The 16,827-nt window shown below is 40.7% G+C and overlaps 1 protein-coding gene across 1 annotated transcript in view; it reads right to left on the reverse strand.

Annotated features, from left to right (window-relative positions):
* ELL2 (elongation factor for RNA polymerase II 2) overlaps positions 1-13,867 on the reverse strand; it is a 70,151-nt gene extending 56,284 nt beyond the window's left edge. The window contains exon 1 of the mRNA XM_042990472.1: positions 13,536-13,867. Coding sequence (XP_042846406.1) covers positions 13,536-13,682 — 147 coding nt within the window. The 5' untranslated portion in view covers positions 13,683-13,867. The remainder of the gene's footprint in view (positions 1-13,535) is intronic.
* Positions 13,868-16,827: the final 2,960 nt, after the last annotated feature.

A 16,827-nucleotide genomic window follows, 5' to 3' on the forward strand; every position in this document is an offset into this window, starting at 1 on the left:
AAGACTCAAATGTATTTAAGGACCCAAGGCAGATAAATGTGGAAGAGACAATGTCATGCAACAAGGAGTGGCAAGTACCGGGGGAATAAATGCCCATCTCAGAAAGGATTCAAATTTTAAAATGTTAAACCTTTCCCATTCAAACCAAACACTGATGCCACCATTTTGCTAACTCTGAAATATGCCCACTTTGAGCTAACTCTCATAAGCTGTTGTTTTTCCAGATGCCTGTGCCTAGTAGGGTTCCAAAACATTGGGGGGTGTATTATTTTCATAGGCTGCTTTACTCCTGGTTGTTATGATACAGAGGAGTCTAACACATATTTAACTTATATGTATTTACATTATGCTCAGCTAAAAAAAAAAAAATCTATTGTAAAATCATTTTGGCCATGTTCCTTTTATACTACTTTATAGCAGTATACTACTATACAGATATATTTTACAGGTTACTATTCATGATTATATAGACAATACAATCACACTTTACATCCATTTGGGAACTTTCAAGAGTAATTTTGACTTTAACCAGTTTTTGTTTCAGGACTTGAATTTAGAACCTAACCTCCTGACATACTTATAGTTGTATCTGTATTGCATGATTCCTCAACAGAAATGATAACTTTCGTTTAGTTTTGTAATGTGTTGGGCAATTTTTATAACCATTGTCTCAAGTGAGCCTCCTAAAATCAGCCCTGGGTGGTAAGAAAATATCTTTGTTACCCATTTCAGAGGGAGATAAATGAGTCTCTAACAGGTAAAGGGCATTACCCATGGACACCAACCTAGTGATTAGCAAAGCTGGACTTCAAAGCCAGTCCTCTGAATCCTAAATACAGAACACTTTCCTTTCCTTCTCTTGTCTCTGTTAACAGGTTACCTTCCAGTGCCGAACATCTAAAAATTCTTAAATGCTCATTCAGTTCTGGCATTTTGTTTCCAAGGAAAATGAATTTCATAAAATCATTAAAATTTCCAAACTTCAGTTTCTTTTTTTTTTTTTTTAATGTTTATTTATTTTTGAGAGAGAGACAGAGCATGAGCAGGGGGAGGGGCAGAGAGAGAGGGAGACACAGAATCCGAAACAGGCTCTGAGCTGTCAGCACAGAGCCCAACCATGGGGCTCGAACTCACAAACTGCGAGATCATGACCTGAGCCGAAGTCGGACGCTCAACTGACTGAGCCACTCAGGCACCCCCAAACTTCAGTTTCTGAATAAAAACTAACCGATAATATTTTTTTTGCCATAAGGAACATGTATAATAAAGGAACATATATAAATATGTGTTATCATTTTTCATTTAAAAAGTAATAAAACCCTCATCTATGGGATAGTTATGGGTGCTTACCCAAACAGGACAAACTAAGGTCACTGTTACTGAAAAATTCATTTAAGATTATCCAACAACCCAGAGGAGAAAAATACATAAAAGAAAGGCCAATGCATTATTGATTTTAATCCTGATTTTAGACAAGAAGATGCTACTAAGTTACCAGATGTTACTAGCTCTTGAATGCTTTGAAAATGCAACAAGAGGAGATAGTTAGAACTTTATACCACTTATTATGTATGCATCTGACCACTTGTGTTAATGGGATAGCTACCAGGAATAAATTCTAAAATTCAATACCATTATAAGTAAAAGTCTCATGCATGTTAGTTTTTCTAAGTGTTCTTTAGCCTAAGTTTAACTGCACAAACATGACCTCAATTCTGTTTTAAAAGATAAAGCAATTACAGGTGATAAGGCATGTTTTAAAATAAATGTTTAACTTACTAAGTACATTCCCATTACAAATGAGTTTCAATAAGGGCTTCAACTTTTGATTTTTAGCTTTTATTAGATATATACACCAAGTAGCTCATTTGAAAATCAAGTAACTCTAGAGTTTAATTGAATAGTGGTTGAGCTATAAGTAAGAAAGTGATCTGGTATCTTCACTCAGTCAAGAAACAACATAGACTGAAACTGGCTAGGGAAACTCCTTTAGACAAATGGTTCAACAATCTCATAAAGGTGGTGTTTTGTAGTCAAAAGGTTTTGTTAAACTCGTAGTTGTTTGACTGTTTTTACAGCCCCTTGAATTAATCTTCTGTACTTCATAGGAAATGTAGGACGTTCTTAAGCATAGACTAGAGTGTAGGCAACACTAAAATGCTCAGAAGTTTGGTTATACTCTTGACATCTGCCCATTACAAGCCAATTCTAGTGAAACAAAAACTTCTCTATGACCAAAGAAATCTATGCCCATTTATATCCAGAAACTATTCCTCACAATATATCAGGACTATAACAGTAATATGTAATTTCCTAAGTAATTTTATTAAGGAACCTTAATTTGCTGCACAATATTCATTTCTGACATGATACTTAGAGGGTGGGAGAGAAGGAATAAAGCTAAGGTTTTTTGGATTGCATAAAACAAAGTTTTTTATCCTATAAAAGTTGTTATAACTATCTCTTCATTTTTTATATATTGCTTATTGACATAGACAAACTAAATCTATGGCTACTTTTACTCTATCAACCACTGTTGGTTTTGTGAATATGCAAACATAACAAATAGCATTCTGGGCCTAGAAAAGAGTGATTTCTCTAAGAAACACATTATAGAGACCTAACTCTATTCCCCTGGGTTAGATGTCTACTTGAAACATCTCCAGCTTTCTTTCTGAACCCATTGTGGGTCTCTGACTTAACTGAAAGTTAACTTCAACTTTTTAGCAATCAACAGACATTTATTAAATACTTGGTATTTATCTGAGTGCCTAAGCTGCATTATAAGTCATGATAAAGATAGTGCAAAAAGATTCAAAAGTCAAATGTAATTTCGGAACTTTGCCCAAACCAGAAAACTTTCTAGAAATGGTGTCAAGTGATTATTTTAAGTGGAATTGCTTATAGCTACTTAGTTACTGTTTATTGAGTGCTTAAAATGTGTCAGTCACTATAATCATTTTTACTATCATCATCAGGAATTGTAAGAATACTTTTGTGGGGTAGATACTATTATTTCCAATTCTCAGTTAAGTCCTATGAATTACCAAAGGTTACATAGCTAGTGAGTGGCCTGGGACTCAAATACTGGCCAGTCTCAATTTAAGAAATGTGCTCTTACCTACCACTTTATACAGTAGCCTCTCTTGCCACTTCTTGATAACAATGGTTACATAAAATGTGAAACATCTAAAAGTTAGAGAATTAAGAATTGATAATAACTGATAATAACTGATAAGCATTGATAGATTTTTAGTTTTGTACTACAGCTTAAGGAAAATACCAAGTACTTGAATTTGGTGTCACTTATACAAGTAAATAAGAAAATGTATTTGTGATTTTTCCTGGGATACAATTTATATAAAAGATAATTTTTCTTTCCTAAAAGAGGTACTACACCATTTTAAGAACTTTTTTTTTTTTCATTTAGAAAGTCATTTTATTCTGTTCTTTAAAACATCACCTTACAGAGAAACCAAAGACTCTAATAATTATATTTTAACCACTGTAATTAAAAAAATATATATATATCTACGTGGGGACAGAAGAAAGAAAACTGGAGCTAAAGCAGGAACCAGTGCAGGAAATCAAACACTTGACCCTGAAGAAATCCAATATAGTTAGCACTTGTCAAAAGCTGGTAATGTTTAGAAAGATACCATGAATGTAAAATTTACTGATAATCCAAAGCTACCTTAAATAAACTTTATCTCCTTCTTTGCCCCCAATATTTTATTAGATGCCAAAAAAGAGTCACCAGGCTTCACAAAATCTAGTATTTTGCTTGGTGAGTCAATCCAACCTGACACATATGAGAAACTTCTCTGCAGATCTGGAAGAACAAGATTAAAGTGCATGTGCAATAAAGAATAATTTATTTCTGGTCATTATAGCATTGAAAAGAATGAAATATAAAAGGATTGTCAAAACAGTAATGAGAAGAGGTCAAAACCTAAACTAGTGAACACAATCCTTGTCTTTAAAGACAGCTTCTGGAAAACTGTAGTTATCTGGTGCAGGCCAAATTAAAAATATATATCTTATATTTTACTATTTCAAACAGTTATTAAAGAAACATAGAAGGCAAATCTAAACTGAAGAACCAGTTAAAAAGTTAGTTACTGTAACCAGCCTTTAAAACACCAATACTTGAAGCATAATATCCCATTATCTTTTTCCAAGAAAGTCTGATGTAGGCTTTGTGATTATATAAAAAGCTTACGTGTCAAATCTGACTATAAATGCAACTGAAGATTTCTTCCTTGGGATCATGATCTCTAGAACATTAAGTCTAAGCAGAAGCAATAAAATAAACTTGGGAGGGAAGACTGAGATTATTTTTAAAGTACTAGAAATTTATAAACCATCCAAAACACCCAAATAAAACATCCAAAACAAAGGGAGCCCTAAGAAGGCTTGAAACCAGGAAACTACATTGATAAAGAGGAGGAAGCTGGGATCTCCAACATTCAAAGACCAGTCAAACAGGGGATGGCCAGCTGAGACTAAGAATGGGCAGGGCGGCAAATCAGTTTCATAACAGGAAGGAGTGGTTAACAGGATGGAATGCTGCTGAGGTCAGGTAAGGGAAGAACAGAGAGATGTCCACTGACTGATCTGAGCAACAAGGGACCTAGTCAGGTGTAATCTTACAGGTGTGGTGGAGACAACCCAAAGTGATGGGAGGTAAAGGAGCAGACACTGCTTTTCAGATACATCCTTAAACATCATCCTTCTCTCTTTAGGTGTCCCCTTGAACACAGACTTTATTGCAGTTATTTTTTCACATGTCTGTCTGTTTCTACTAAAGCACAAGCACTTTCTTGAAGGCAAGGACCATCAAGGACTTAATTGGCTTTATATCCTCACTGTGTAGTTGTGTGCCTGGCACGACTTAAAATTTAAAGTGTTTGCTAAATGAATAAAAAAAATTTGGTAATTATAATTCTGACTCCTATCTCTTAATCTTTTATTAAAAAAAACTTAAGACACTCAACTAAGTTTCTACTATATGGATGTATTTTCTGTTTCTCTGAGACATCATGGTTTCTGATAATGGAAACCAAAAAACAATGATACTAAGTACAAGTTATTTTAAAATAGGCTAACACTTGGGGGTGCCTGGGTGGCTCAGTGGGTTGAGCTTCCGACTTTGGCTCAAGTCATGATCTCGTGGTTTGTGAGTTCGAGCCCCAAGTCCGGCTCTGTGCTGACAGCTCAGAGCCTGGAGCCTTCTTTGGATTCTGTGTCTCCCTCTCTCTCTGCCCATCCCCTGCTTGTACTCTGTATCTCTCTCTCTCAAAAACAAAAATAAACATTAAAAAAGTTTTTTTAAATATGCTTAACACTTAACTTTCCAGATAAGCCTATCTAGATCCTGAAGTATCTCAGTGAATCTTATCAAAAGTTTAAGCCTGGCTTCACCTTTGAATAAGCTCACTGTTGAGGGGAAAAGTCCTCTAGACAAGATTACCTCCATGAACCATGAACTAAGCACCCACACCTAATCCATTACAATGTATAGGTATAAGGAAAGCTTTATGTAGTAAGGATTATTTTTTGTTTTGTTTTTCCACAATGACAACAACAACAAAAAAGAAGAGCATCAAAGCACCAAAACAGAAATGGAGACAATCTGAAAGAAGTGAAGACACTGACTCAAGGCTTTCAGAATCATTTCAAAATGATGATTGAAAAGTAAATCCAGGTACTTTATACACAGTTTCTTAATGTTTCAATAATCACTAAGGACAGAAACCAGAGAAGGTCTGATCTTCAGGTTATAATCAAATTCTATTTTCATATTATCTGTGCTTGATGATTGTCTAAGTGCAATTAATAGAGAAGGTTATTAAATAAAGGAAATGCAAACAAAATATAAATACAAAATTATAAACAAAAAAATCCCTTCTCAAAACCAAAATTTCTTCCAATTAATACTTTCACTTTCCTCCCGAATATCACCAATCCCATTGTCATCCAAATTTCCATCCAAATGTCAGAGTTTATAGGAGACATACAAACAATATGGCATTGTTCTAGTCTAGCCTCAAACCCCCAAATATACTTCTCAAATATAAAACACCTAATCAAATCTAAGTCTCTTGGTCAACAAACAAGAGACTGAATGAATGTTCACTAAAATGGTACTCATCATATTTATGGCCCCTGTGACCAACCCACTGTCCCAACTGCTTCTGATTTCTCCTTTTTCTACTAAGAATACTTCTGGTGATGATGGCTAGAAATCTCAATTCAATCCTATTTCTTTAAAATATGTTAAAAGTCTATAGATTCAATTCATCTCTAATGTCTCCCACAAGCATCCTACTTTAGACTCCAATCATCTCTCACCTGGACCACATAATTCCTCCTAATTTGTCTATTTCCTTCCTGATTCATTTTATATTCATCATGTAACACTGAGGACAGAATAATCCTAAAACACACCTTCAAAACACTTTAGATTTCTACTCAGTGTCTCGTTAGTGTTGACAGAATAAAATTTAACCTGCTCCAATCTCCCTTTCCTCTCTTAAATCCAACTATATTTTTCTCCTATATTAACTTCGGGTTAAGTGGAACACAGTATTCCTTGGGACTCTCACACCCTACCCTAGCTTTTCTACTGCTGTCCTTTCTTTGCCTGTGTCATTCCCTCTGCTGGAGATATGGTCCCTCATCTAGTCCCTGCCTTGCTAAAATCCTTTAAGACCTGAGGATGTTTTTTAGACTAATAATATGTAAGATCATCAATAAGAAAAACTTAGCCCATTTGTCTAACAATCTGGTTACTATATAACTGGTAGTCAAATGCTCTGACTGTAGAGTTCAATTCAAGGTGCTTAATAGGACTCATGAATCTTTAAGGAGCATATAGCCTAATTAATAAGATTCTCTCTTTTTATGTCCTATATTAAACTGCCAGCCATGGAAATGCTAGTTTGGCCTTTGCTGGCAAAGTATTGTGGAGGCTCTTAAACCAGTTTTTCCTACAGGTTTCACATGGCTCTCAAGGGCCATAATGCCATGACAGAAATTATAGATGGGTAGATAAATTTGAAGGAAGGGAGGGAGCAAAAGAAAAGAAAGAGCAATTCTCCTTGGTAAATTTGACCTGAGTTATATCTTTTTTTTTTTTTTCAGCTTCAACTTGGCTGTGGAGATAAGCCATTAATTTACTGTATTGTACTCCAGACCTGCTTTTCTACATTTTTGCATTAAGTCATGGAAAATGTAGTATGGATCTGAGGTAAGCAAGAGAGTCAAATGTGGGGTTATATACACACTGTTTTCTTTATTCTAAAACTTAGTTGATTTTAAATGCAGAAATGCCCATATCATCACATTTTAGGAACATCTTCTCAAATACTCTAAATACATTTGTCCCAAGTGGGCAAATACATTGACTGGACACCAGTGCCAGGCTCCTGAGCCACTCTGTGGTCACTGCAAATTGTTAAAAATGACCTAGCATTGGTTAGGCTGAAATTCAAATTTTCCTGATTTAATCACAAATTACCTAGTAAGCATTATGAGCATAGCTTTCATAGTTTTTTTAGAAGTGCAAATGGAACAAATGGAAAGGCTGGATCTGGTGATTGTCTTCCATAAGCTTTCCTGTAAATCATTCCAAGAATTCTACACCCCTTTCCTTTTAAACTCTTTTCTTGAACATGTTCCAATCCTTCACATATGTTCTTTCTTTCTCCTCCCAATTCTGGTGCCAAAGTTCCCTGTCTATCATTTTAGGCAATCTGGCTACTGCTTTCCACAGGGAAGAGCACCCTTCTTTGCACTGAGTACCTGATCATTTGAATAAATGTTTTAAACACCGGAACATGAGGTACAAATTTGACTTTACTGGATAAAAAGCACTTTAAAATCAAGTTTATCCTGAAGATGGGTCTAAGTTAAAAGTAAGATTAACTTTTTTTTTTAAATCTTTTTTTTCTTTTTAATGTTTTTTTGAGAGAGAGAGAGAGAGAGAGAGAGCGCGCGCGCGCGCGCGTGGGGGTGGGGTGGGGGGGTAGGGGGGAAGTACAGAGAGAGAGGGAGACACAGAATCTAAATCAGGCTCCAGTCTCTGAGCTATCAGCACAGAGCGAGATGCTGGCTCAAACTCACGAACTGTGAGATCCTGACCTGAGCAGAAGTTGGAAGCTTAGCCAACTGAGCCACCCAGCCCTTAACTTTTTTTTTTTTTTTTTTTTTTTGAGAGACAAGAGTGTGAGTAGGGGAGGGGCAAGGAGAGAGGCAGACACAGAATGTAAAGCAGGCTCCAAGCTGTGAGCTGTCAGAGCCCAATGAGGGACTGGAAACTCAGAAACTGTGAGATCATGACTTGAACTGAAGTCGGACGCTTAATTTACTGAGCCACCCAGGTGCCCAGATTAACGTCTTAAAATAAAATCTGGCTACACATAAAAGTGCAAGAAGAGGTATCTGATAATGCAAACCTCTTTGTTTTAGTTAATAAACATGTCCAATGGCAGTGGCAGTTTGTGCTGGCAGTTCTGGATGCTTGAGCAGTGCTTTAAGAACAGCGTCTTCTATATTTATAAGGAAGATTACTGAATACATACACACATACTCAAAACTGTTTGAGGACAGGAAGAAAAATGAATAAGGAAGAAGGTATAAGTTTTTTCTGTGCCTTAAATCACAATGAATCAAATGCTAAAAATTTCACCTGGTAGAAAGATAGGCTAGGAGAGAAAATCACCTACCTCATGACCTATAGAATTAGTGATTTTAAAAGATCAAGTAATGCTTGATCTAAAGGGAGCAATTGTGAAGGACAGTAACTTTGGAGATTTGAATTAGACTTTATGCTTTGACTGGCAATAATAATATCTGGTAATACTGAGAGAGACTGAGTTCCTCATGCAAAATTAAATGTAAGTGTATTTGTACACATTTTCAAAGCACTATCATTTTCCTAGAAGACACTTACCAAAGAAGGAAAATTCTTTTAAAGCCAATAATTAGAGTTGACAAGAGACTGTGTTAACAGAATCCTCCTCAAACACTTCTGCTTTCTTATCTTTAAGCACAAAGCATGAAGAACCCTTGCCCCCAAAAACATCTATGCAAGACTTTTTATGTAATAGTTAGGTAAACATGATGATATTATTTGAGCCACCATCTTTGAAATTTTGAATAAACATTTTTAAAAAATAAACTGACAGGCTCAGCAATGACAGAATCTGATAAGAATATTTTGATAAGATTTTTGTTACTATAAATGTCAGCATATGACAGCTACACATTACTGAATTAGCTAAAATATATTTAAAATTTGGGATTTTAATTCTAAATGCAGTTTTAGGATACATTTTGGAGAAATATGTAATTACAATAATATATGTCCACTTAAAATATGTAGTGCTTACACAAACCATGTAATCAGAAACATCAATTTAGAATGATTATAAAGTGGTAATATGTGACTTTATTTAGTAACTTTCCTCTCACTTAAAACAATCTACAGTTAAAAAAAAGTACCTTTGCAATATATCCTAGATATCTGTATTAGTATGCCTAAATTTTCTTTCTTTTTAACATTTTTAAATAAACAATCATTTTGAAACTGTTTCACACTTAGTGGAAAACAACTTCTAGGAGGTATTTACTCCAACTAAAACTCCCATCGCTAGATTCAGTGTCTCTCTCCCCGACTCCAGTCCCTGTTTTGAAAGATTCTCAAGTTAGCATTTTTCATTTCTCTAAAAATAGATAACTTGAATAATGATAGTCAATTACATTTGATTGTCTTTTGAAACAGTGAGGAATTGTTCCCAATCGAAGATTGTTTCCATGCACCCTAACAATTTCGTATACTTATTCAATTCAATTATATCTAAAGAACTTCTGTATTCTGCTTAAATCATAGTTTACTAAAATCCATGAATTTACTTCCCTGAAGTCTTAGGTCAAGTGGTTTAATTTATAAGAGTAAATCTAGTGTGCAAAATAATTTGGATAAAAATAACTTTCTGATGCTTAATTTAGGAAATTGTTGAAATTTCTGGCTCTTGGAAAGTCATTAGAAGAGGAGGACTAATAGTCATAACCTTGCACAGGCCAAAGCCACTTGGAGGCCACTTGTCAAGCACTGAGCATCCTCCTATCTGAGCACAAAAATGGTGGGCACAGTTTTATATGAAAATGAAAGCAATTTTCCCCCCAGAAGGAATTGGCTTGATCACCAGAAACAACTTCCCACTTAGCCAACAAGTGTTAACATATTTCGAAACAGCTGCTACAATTTCGAGTCAGGAGCTCCACTTCTGATATGGATGTAAGGTATAAAGACCAAGTAATTTATCCTCCTACTGTTAGATAAAAGTCCAGCCAGATGCCTACTGCCAGCAACTCCCTGATGGGGGAGCCCTGGTCTGGCCTAGCGTGGAGGAAGGTCATGAGAACACATTTGTAGGAGACCTGGCTGAACACACCAGAGGATCCTGCAGTAAGTACCAACAGTGTAGTCACCTGAAGGGTCCCTCATTTCTTTATCTTCAGTCTCTTCCCACTTTTCAACCACCTGGGATTAACATTCTTACCCCGATTCCTGCTTTTCCAAGCCCCTTACAAAGTATTTGTAGCTGAAATGACAGTGAGGCCTTGGACAGAAGCTGGTTAAGTCAGAAACAAGGCAGTGTCCAATTGCAAAGGCCAAGTCAGTTTATTTCTTCCCCCTCTCCTTGCATGCCACTGCTTCCACCACCAGCCCTTCAGGAGAAAAGGATTACCAGGACTAACTCAATCTGCCTGGCTCTAACCTCAGAAAGGTGGAAGGACTTGAAAAAGTGTTCTCCGTCTCCCTTCTCTGCTCCTGTACATATTGATCAGACCCATTAATCTGCATGCACAGAGATGGAAAAAAGAGAGCAATAGTAAATGGCAATTGAAGTAGTTAGCAGCAGAAAAAGTAATTGACTTCCATGCCTTTGGCTATAAAAAGTAAAAAGAAAAAAAAAATCAAGAACTAAGTGGTGGGTCCCGAGAGAATTTTTGATTTCCTGTTTCTTGGAAGACACTGGTATATAAATGTGAGGGTTTCTGGAGTCAAAGGACTCCAACCTTAATCCCATGCATGTAAACACTAAGGTGTACGAGGCAGAAATGAAGGTAGAAAAAACACTCCCTTCCTGGGCCCCAGCAGTCATGCAGATCATTGAACACTGGAAGCCTCTGGCACCTCACATTGCTGAGCACCATCCCTTCCTGGTGTCGCTCTCCTCATCCACCTCTTCCCTACCAAGTGTACAGAGTCTGTCAATCTTGCTGTAATCAAATGTACAATTTCCCTATTGTTCCCCCAAGGTGGATGGTGGCCTACTGTCCTCATAGATGAATCTCCCTACCCTCTATGTGTCAGTCTTTTTTTTTGACTGGAAGTTGGCCTTCTCCTGCTGGCTTCTTCCTCTTCAGCCTATGTGTTTTTCTCTTTACACCCCTGACCTACCTTCTTCCCAGTGCCGTTCCTTCCCACGCCCTCCCTTTGGAACTGGCAAGCTTATCTCTCCATCTTGCAGGGCTGAGTTTCTCTCCATTGTCTGCCTCTGTCCCTCTGCTCGCCTATCTGGCTTCCCCCCATATGGGCCTCCCACTCCATGCTAGTTGCTGGTCTTTCCTTACAGGTATACCAGTCTGGAAGCAGTTATTGACATAGGCAGTTTTGTATTTCTTATATCTCCTTGCATTCCTATTACTGGCTGCAGCTATCTTCCCAGCCACAAATGAGACTCTTTTTCCCTAGGATTTCACAGTGTGTAGAAAGTTCCCCCCCCCCCGCCACCCCACCCCCTACATGCACCCTTCCCTCCCCTCCTCAGTCTGAGTGTTTTTCACCATACACTTCTCTGGTGGATAACACATGGGCCCTGAAGTGTACATCCATGTAACCACTCAGTTCTGTCAGTGCCTTCCTGAGCAAGCTCACCTCTGAGTCTCTACTGTTCACACCTATACTACCAAGAGTTCATGTACTTCCCAAGCTGTTCACAACTGTGTGCTTCCCCCTGCATGCACCCATGTGTAGGGGGCTTCTCTGAAGATGAGTGTCCCCTTGGCCAGCTTCACAAGCTCCCACTGAACCACAGGGTTCACACCTCCCTTGCAGTTCTGCTTCCAAAAGCTCTGCTTTCCAAATTCCTTCTGTGTATTCCTTCTATGTATTTAGTGGGAGCTCAACAGATGTTAATTCTGTTCTCCACTTTTATCTGAACAACTATATGCGTCCGGGTATCCCTCTGGCCCTCTGTGCCTGTTTCAGTTAACTGAAGCAGGTTTCCTTGGTATGGAGTGGGCTATTTGTCAGTATGCCCTGTGGGTTCCATTTCCCTCCGATTGTCCCTCCCCTCAGACTAAATGTTATCCATCTCTCATATCGTATATCCTTCCTTTTATACATCCACACACAGTACTGCATGCCCATAAACGGCTTCCCTATGCACCCTGGGTTGTGGCACGTCTTTTCCGTGTCTCTCTCCCACTTTTCCCCCTCCGCCCTAACAAGAAAACGCGTTTCTGGTTTGTACTCCCCAATTGCGGTGTGTGTGTGCGGCTACGTGAACCTTAGCTGTACTCGAGTTCCGTGTGTAAACGGGTATCTCTACCCAACGCGGTGTGGGGAGCGAGACAGGGGTCTCTGCCCAGGGTACAAGGTACCTTTCCCCCACCCTCACCCTCGATCCACGTTCCTATCGCCGGGAGTCAACCCGACACCAGCGTGTCTTTTGGGTACGAAGAGCCTCCGCGAACCTTTGTCTTGTTCCTGGGTGAGCGCTGTGTGTGTGTGGCTCCCTCGTACACGGCGTTGGTCCTTCTTTGGGAAGGCGAAGCGCCCGTGTCCCCGAGTTCCTGGGAGTGCAAGGTGTGACTTCCCTTTACCCCCCGTAGGCGGGGTGTCGTGTCCCGTCCTTTGGGACTACGTGGTGTGCCCCCTCCCTCAGGGTGTGTTTGTGTCCTCAAGTCCTTGCGAGTACAAGGTGTGTCCCATCTCCATATGCGGAGCTGCTGTGTCCGAGTCTCTGCGGATCCGCGGTGTTTTTGTGTTAACACCCAAACGCGGACGGCTTATGCCCTCCGTACTTCGGAGTTCGTTACTGGTACGCCGCACCCGCTCCCCCTCCCCCGCCACAGACAGCGTAGTCATCTCCCTTGTCTCTCTGGTGCTTCCCTTCCTCAATGGGACAGAAAACGCCAGGAAACCCGCGGGCGCCGTCGGAAAGTCCCGCAGCAGCCGCGCAGCCGAGCCGAGGCTGCGGCTGCCTCGGCCCTGCCGCCAGGGGCCGCCCGCCTGCCCGTCTCCCAACGCTCCGGCTCTCGGCCGACCCGGGACGGCGGCGTCAGCGACCCTACCCGGCCCTGCCCAGCCTGCCGCCGCGGACGCTGACGGCAGCTGAGGCGAGCCACTGCTCCGCGGCCCCGCGCCGGTTGCTCGGAGCCCAGGGTGGCGCCACCGGGAGGCGACGGGCGCCCTCTCGCTTCCTCAGCCCTGCCGGTTGGCCGGCCGACCCGCTCACCTTGTGGCTCTGGTAGGTCTCGAGCGCCCGGATCGCCGTCTCGGTGAGCTTCACATGCAGTACGGTGATGTTGTCTTGTCCCAGCCGTCCGCACGACAGCCCATAACGCTGCTCCTCCCGCAGGCCCGCCGCCCCCCCTGCCGCCATCTTAAACTCCCAGGGGTGCGGACGCCGACGCCGCTCGGGCTCTAGCCTCCACTGCGGCCGCGGCTGCTAGGGCTTCTGCAGCCGCCGCCACAGCTACGGCCATCCCGCTGCTGACGTACTGTCATATACTGCGCGCAGCCAGACCTCCGGCTGCCACCGCCGCCACCCGCCCCACCCTCCGGCCCGCGCCCCGCCCCGGGCTCGTCTCATTGGCCTTGTTTCCTCACAGAACCTCCTTCATTGGCCGTCCTCCACTCTCACGGGGGCGGGGCCCAAAGTCGCTGGAGTTTTGCTCCCGGGACGGGACGTCCGAGGTGAGCGGCTGACGTCAAGGTGACGCGCCAATTTAATCACATGTGACGTCACATTTGGACCTCTTGGCTCGCTGGCCGCGATTGGTCAGGCTGCCTTCGGGGATCCCTTGTTAATTGGGTATTCACTTTGCCTGGCCTGGTAACCTAGAGTCGGAGCCCCGCCCCTTAGGAGGTGGTAGTGGAGAGTCGGGGGAGTAGGGGAATCTCTTCCTCCCCGAGTGGTCCTTGAAGAGGAAGGCCCCCACCCCAAATGTGTGGCCAAGTAAGGACTTCGTCCCCCGACGGTTGCGGAAACTTGTGGAGCTGGGTGTGTGCCTGTGAGGGCGAACAAAGTAGGCGGGGTCACTGGAAAGCATCTTCTCAAAACTCAGTTTAGTGCCGTTGAGCAGATGGAATTGAGGAGAACGCCCTTCTTCATTTCACCCTAACCTGGAAATTAGTGAATCGACCCTAGGCTTTAGGAGTTGTGCTAGAATATATGTAGCACCTTAATTACAACACCATGCCTAAAGACTTAAGTGTCTTTGGCGTGGTGGGCACAATACTATAGAAAATTGAACTTCTAGTTCTTTCCCAGTTTATGCCGGGTTCTAATCCCAGAGGAACATATACCGCATCTCTGGAAGTCGCCATAGGGACAGGGTTGTGCCTTTTTATGGAATTTGGAGTATCTCCTTTCAAAGGACCATTTAAATTAGACCTGGGCTGACCTAAATTAAAAGATACATCTACAGCTGTCATTTTTCGGCTTTATTTGAACTCTGCCCATTTTATTCCACAGGGATGTGGGAAAACCTAGCTAGGGCTTAAGCAATTGGAGGTTAAGTAGAGGAACTGGTGGTGTGAGGGTGTGCGGAGGCTGGGCATACTTTTCCGTTCCTCTCGGTGCTCCGTGCGTAGGCGTGGCTAAAGCAGGGAGCCTGATCCAGAGCCCTCTTCAGGCTCTGTTTGGGTAGACTGACAGGCTTCCTGTCGGAGAGCAAGAATTAACAGGGTGATGTGAAACACCAGATGAAAACAAACCATTGAAAGAATTCAAACCGTTAAAAGGCAGTGTAAAAATTTTACTTTAAAAAAATTGATAACGGTTGTTGTTTCCATCAGATTGTAAAACCTTATTGTGTTTTATAGGGATTCCCCAGAAAAATTGATAGGCAGTTAAACAGTTTTTCCACCCTTTTAAATTGGATAAGGCTGTGATTTTCCCGAAAGATCCAAGTGGGAGTTTTTCATGATTCATCCCCCCACCCCCCCACCCCCCACCTGAATTAATCCCTTCCCCAGCCTACAGGTACATTGCCTTTTGATTCAGACCTTCAAGCATTGAATGTATGTAAAATGAATTACAGAACTAATTCTCCTTCCACAGAGTATAGGTTAAGTGGAAACATCTGTATTAACTGTTGGTTACATCACAGGAGAGCATTTTAAAATTGACTTAATTTCAACCCACTAGAATTTGCTAGCTGTTAAGACATGGTTAACATTTATTAATTCAGTTTACTAAAGTGTAAATTATCTTAAATTAATTGAATAGAGAAATTAAGGCAATCACCAAAAATAATTTTGTATTTGAATTATTCTTTTCTTATGTTTACTTTACTTTAATAGGGAAGGACTGACCACATATCTAAAACCTTAATTATCCGGGGGCGGGGGGGGGGGGGGATGGAAATGAGGGGGAGAGATTTGACCAGAACAAGGAGAACCTGTGTCTCACTACTTTTCTGGTGAAAGTGGGTAAATCCCTGCCCACATGTCATCTTGGCCTCTTGTTACTCAGGACTTCTGATGACACACAGAAGGTGGTGGAAGATCAAGGGTGATTTTCACTGTAGTTTTCAAATGTCTGACCTGCAGCACCTTACCAGTAACTGATTTTATTTTTTTTCTCTGTTGCGGTAGGTATATTTTTCTCATAGCTGATTTAGTAGGTAACATAATATTTCACTGTGTAATATCTTATTATTAAGATATTAGGAATATGTTATCACTTATTATTAGTGAATTATTGTTTGTTTATATTTTTCCCCTTTTGAGCTTTTCAAATAAGGAAGGAAGCGATAACCATGTACAAAGTAATACAGTAATCTAGTACTGTGTCTCTTCATTGTGTAGTACCATTACGCTTACCTGAATCAGATGGGCAAGCTGATAAGGGTAATTGTTTTGGGGGAGGGGGACTCTGATAAAAGTTGCTCTTTGGGAAGTTTTCCAGTTTATAGATATTTTCTGTATCATTCAGAGTAAATAATTAGCAAATAATTATTGAATGCCAATTAAGTGTAAAATGCTGTCGAGGATTTAAAAATTAAACTGCATAGTCTTTTATTTAAAGGAATTTTGTCTCTAAATCTGGCAAATGGACCAATGCACTCAAAGCAAAGCAATTGAGAATTAGTAAATGCTAATTTGGGTGGTGGTGGTGGTGATCAGTTCAAAAATTCAAAGAAAGAAGTCTGGAGTCAGTGGAACTTGAATCTCTCTATAGGGCTGAGTAGATTCTAGATAAGAAGACCTGGTATAGATGGGGAGAGGCCAACTAAAAATTATCTTAATGGTAATTCTAGTTGAACACATTCATATTATGAGTGAGGAAACTGAGATTTTGTTTATTAAAAAGCACCCTATTAAAACCTGGAAAGGTAGGTCTGAATTGGCTTTTCTAGTCACTATATATACTAAGTAGCTCTTTGGGGCGCCTGGGTGGCTCAATCGGTTGAGCCTCCGACTTCCTCTCAGGTCATGATCTCACGGTCTGTGAGTTCGAGCCCCGCATTGGGCTCTGTGCTGACAGCTCAGAGCCTGAAGCCTGCTTTGGATTCTGTGTC

This window comes from Panthera tigris, chromosome A1, assembly GCF_018350195.1.
Source record: "Panthera tigris isolate Pti1 chromosome A1, P.tigris_Pti1_mat1.1, whole genome shotgun sequence".
Lineage (NCBI taxonomy): Eukaryota > Metazoa > Chordata > Mammalia > Carnivora > Felidae > Panthera > Panthera tigris.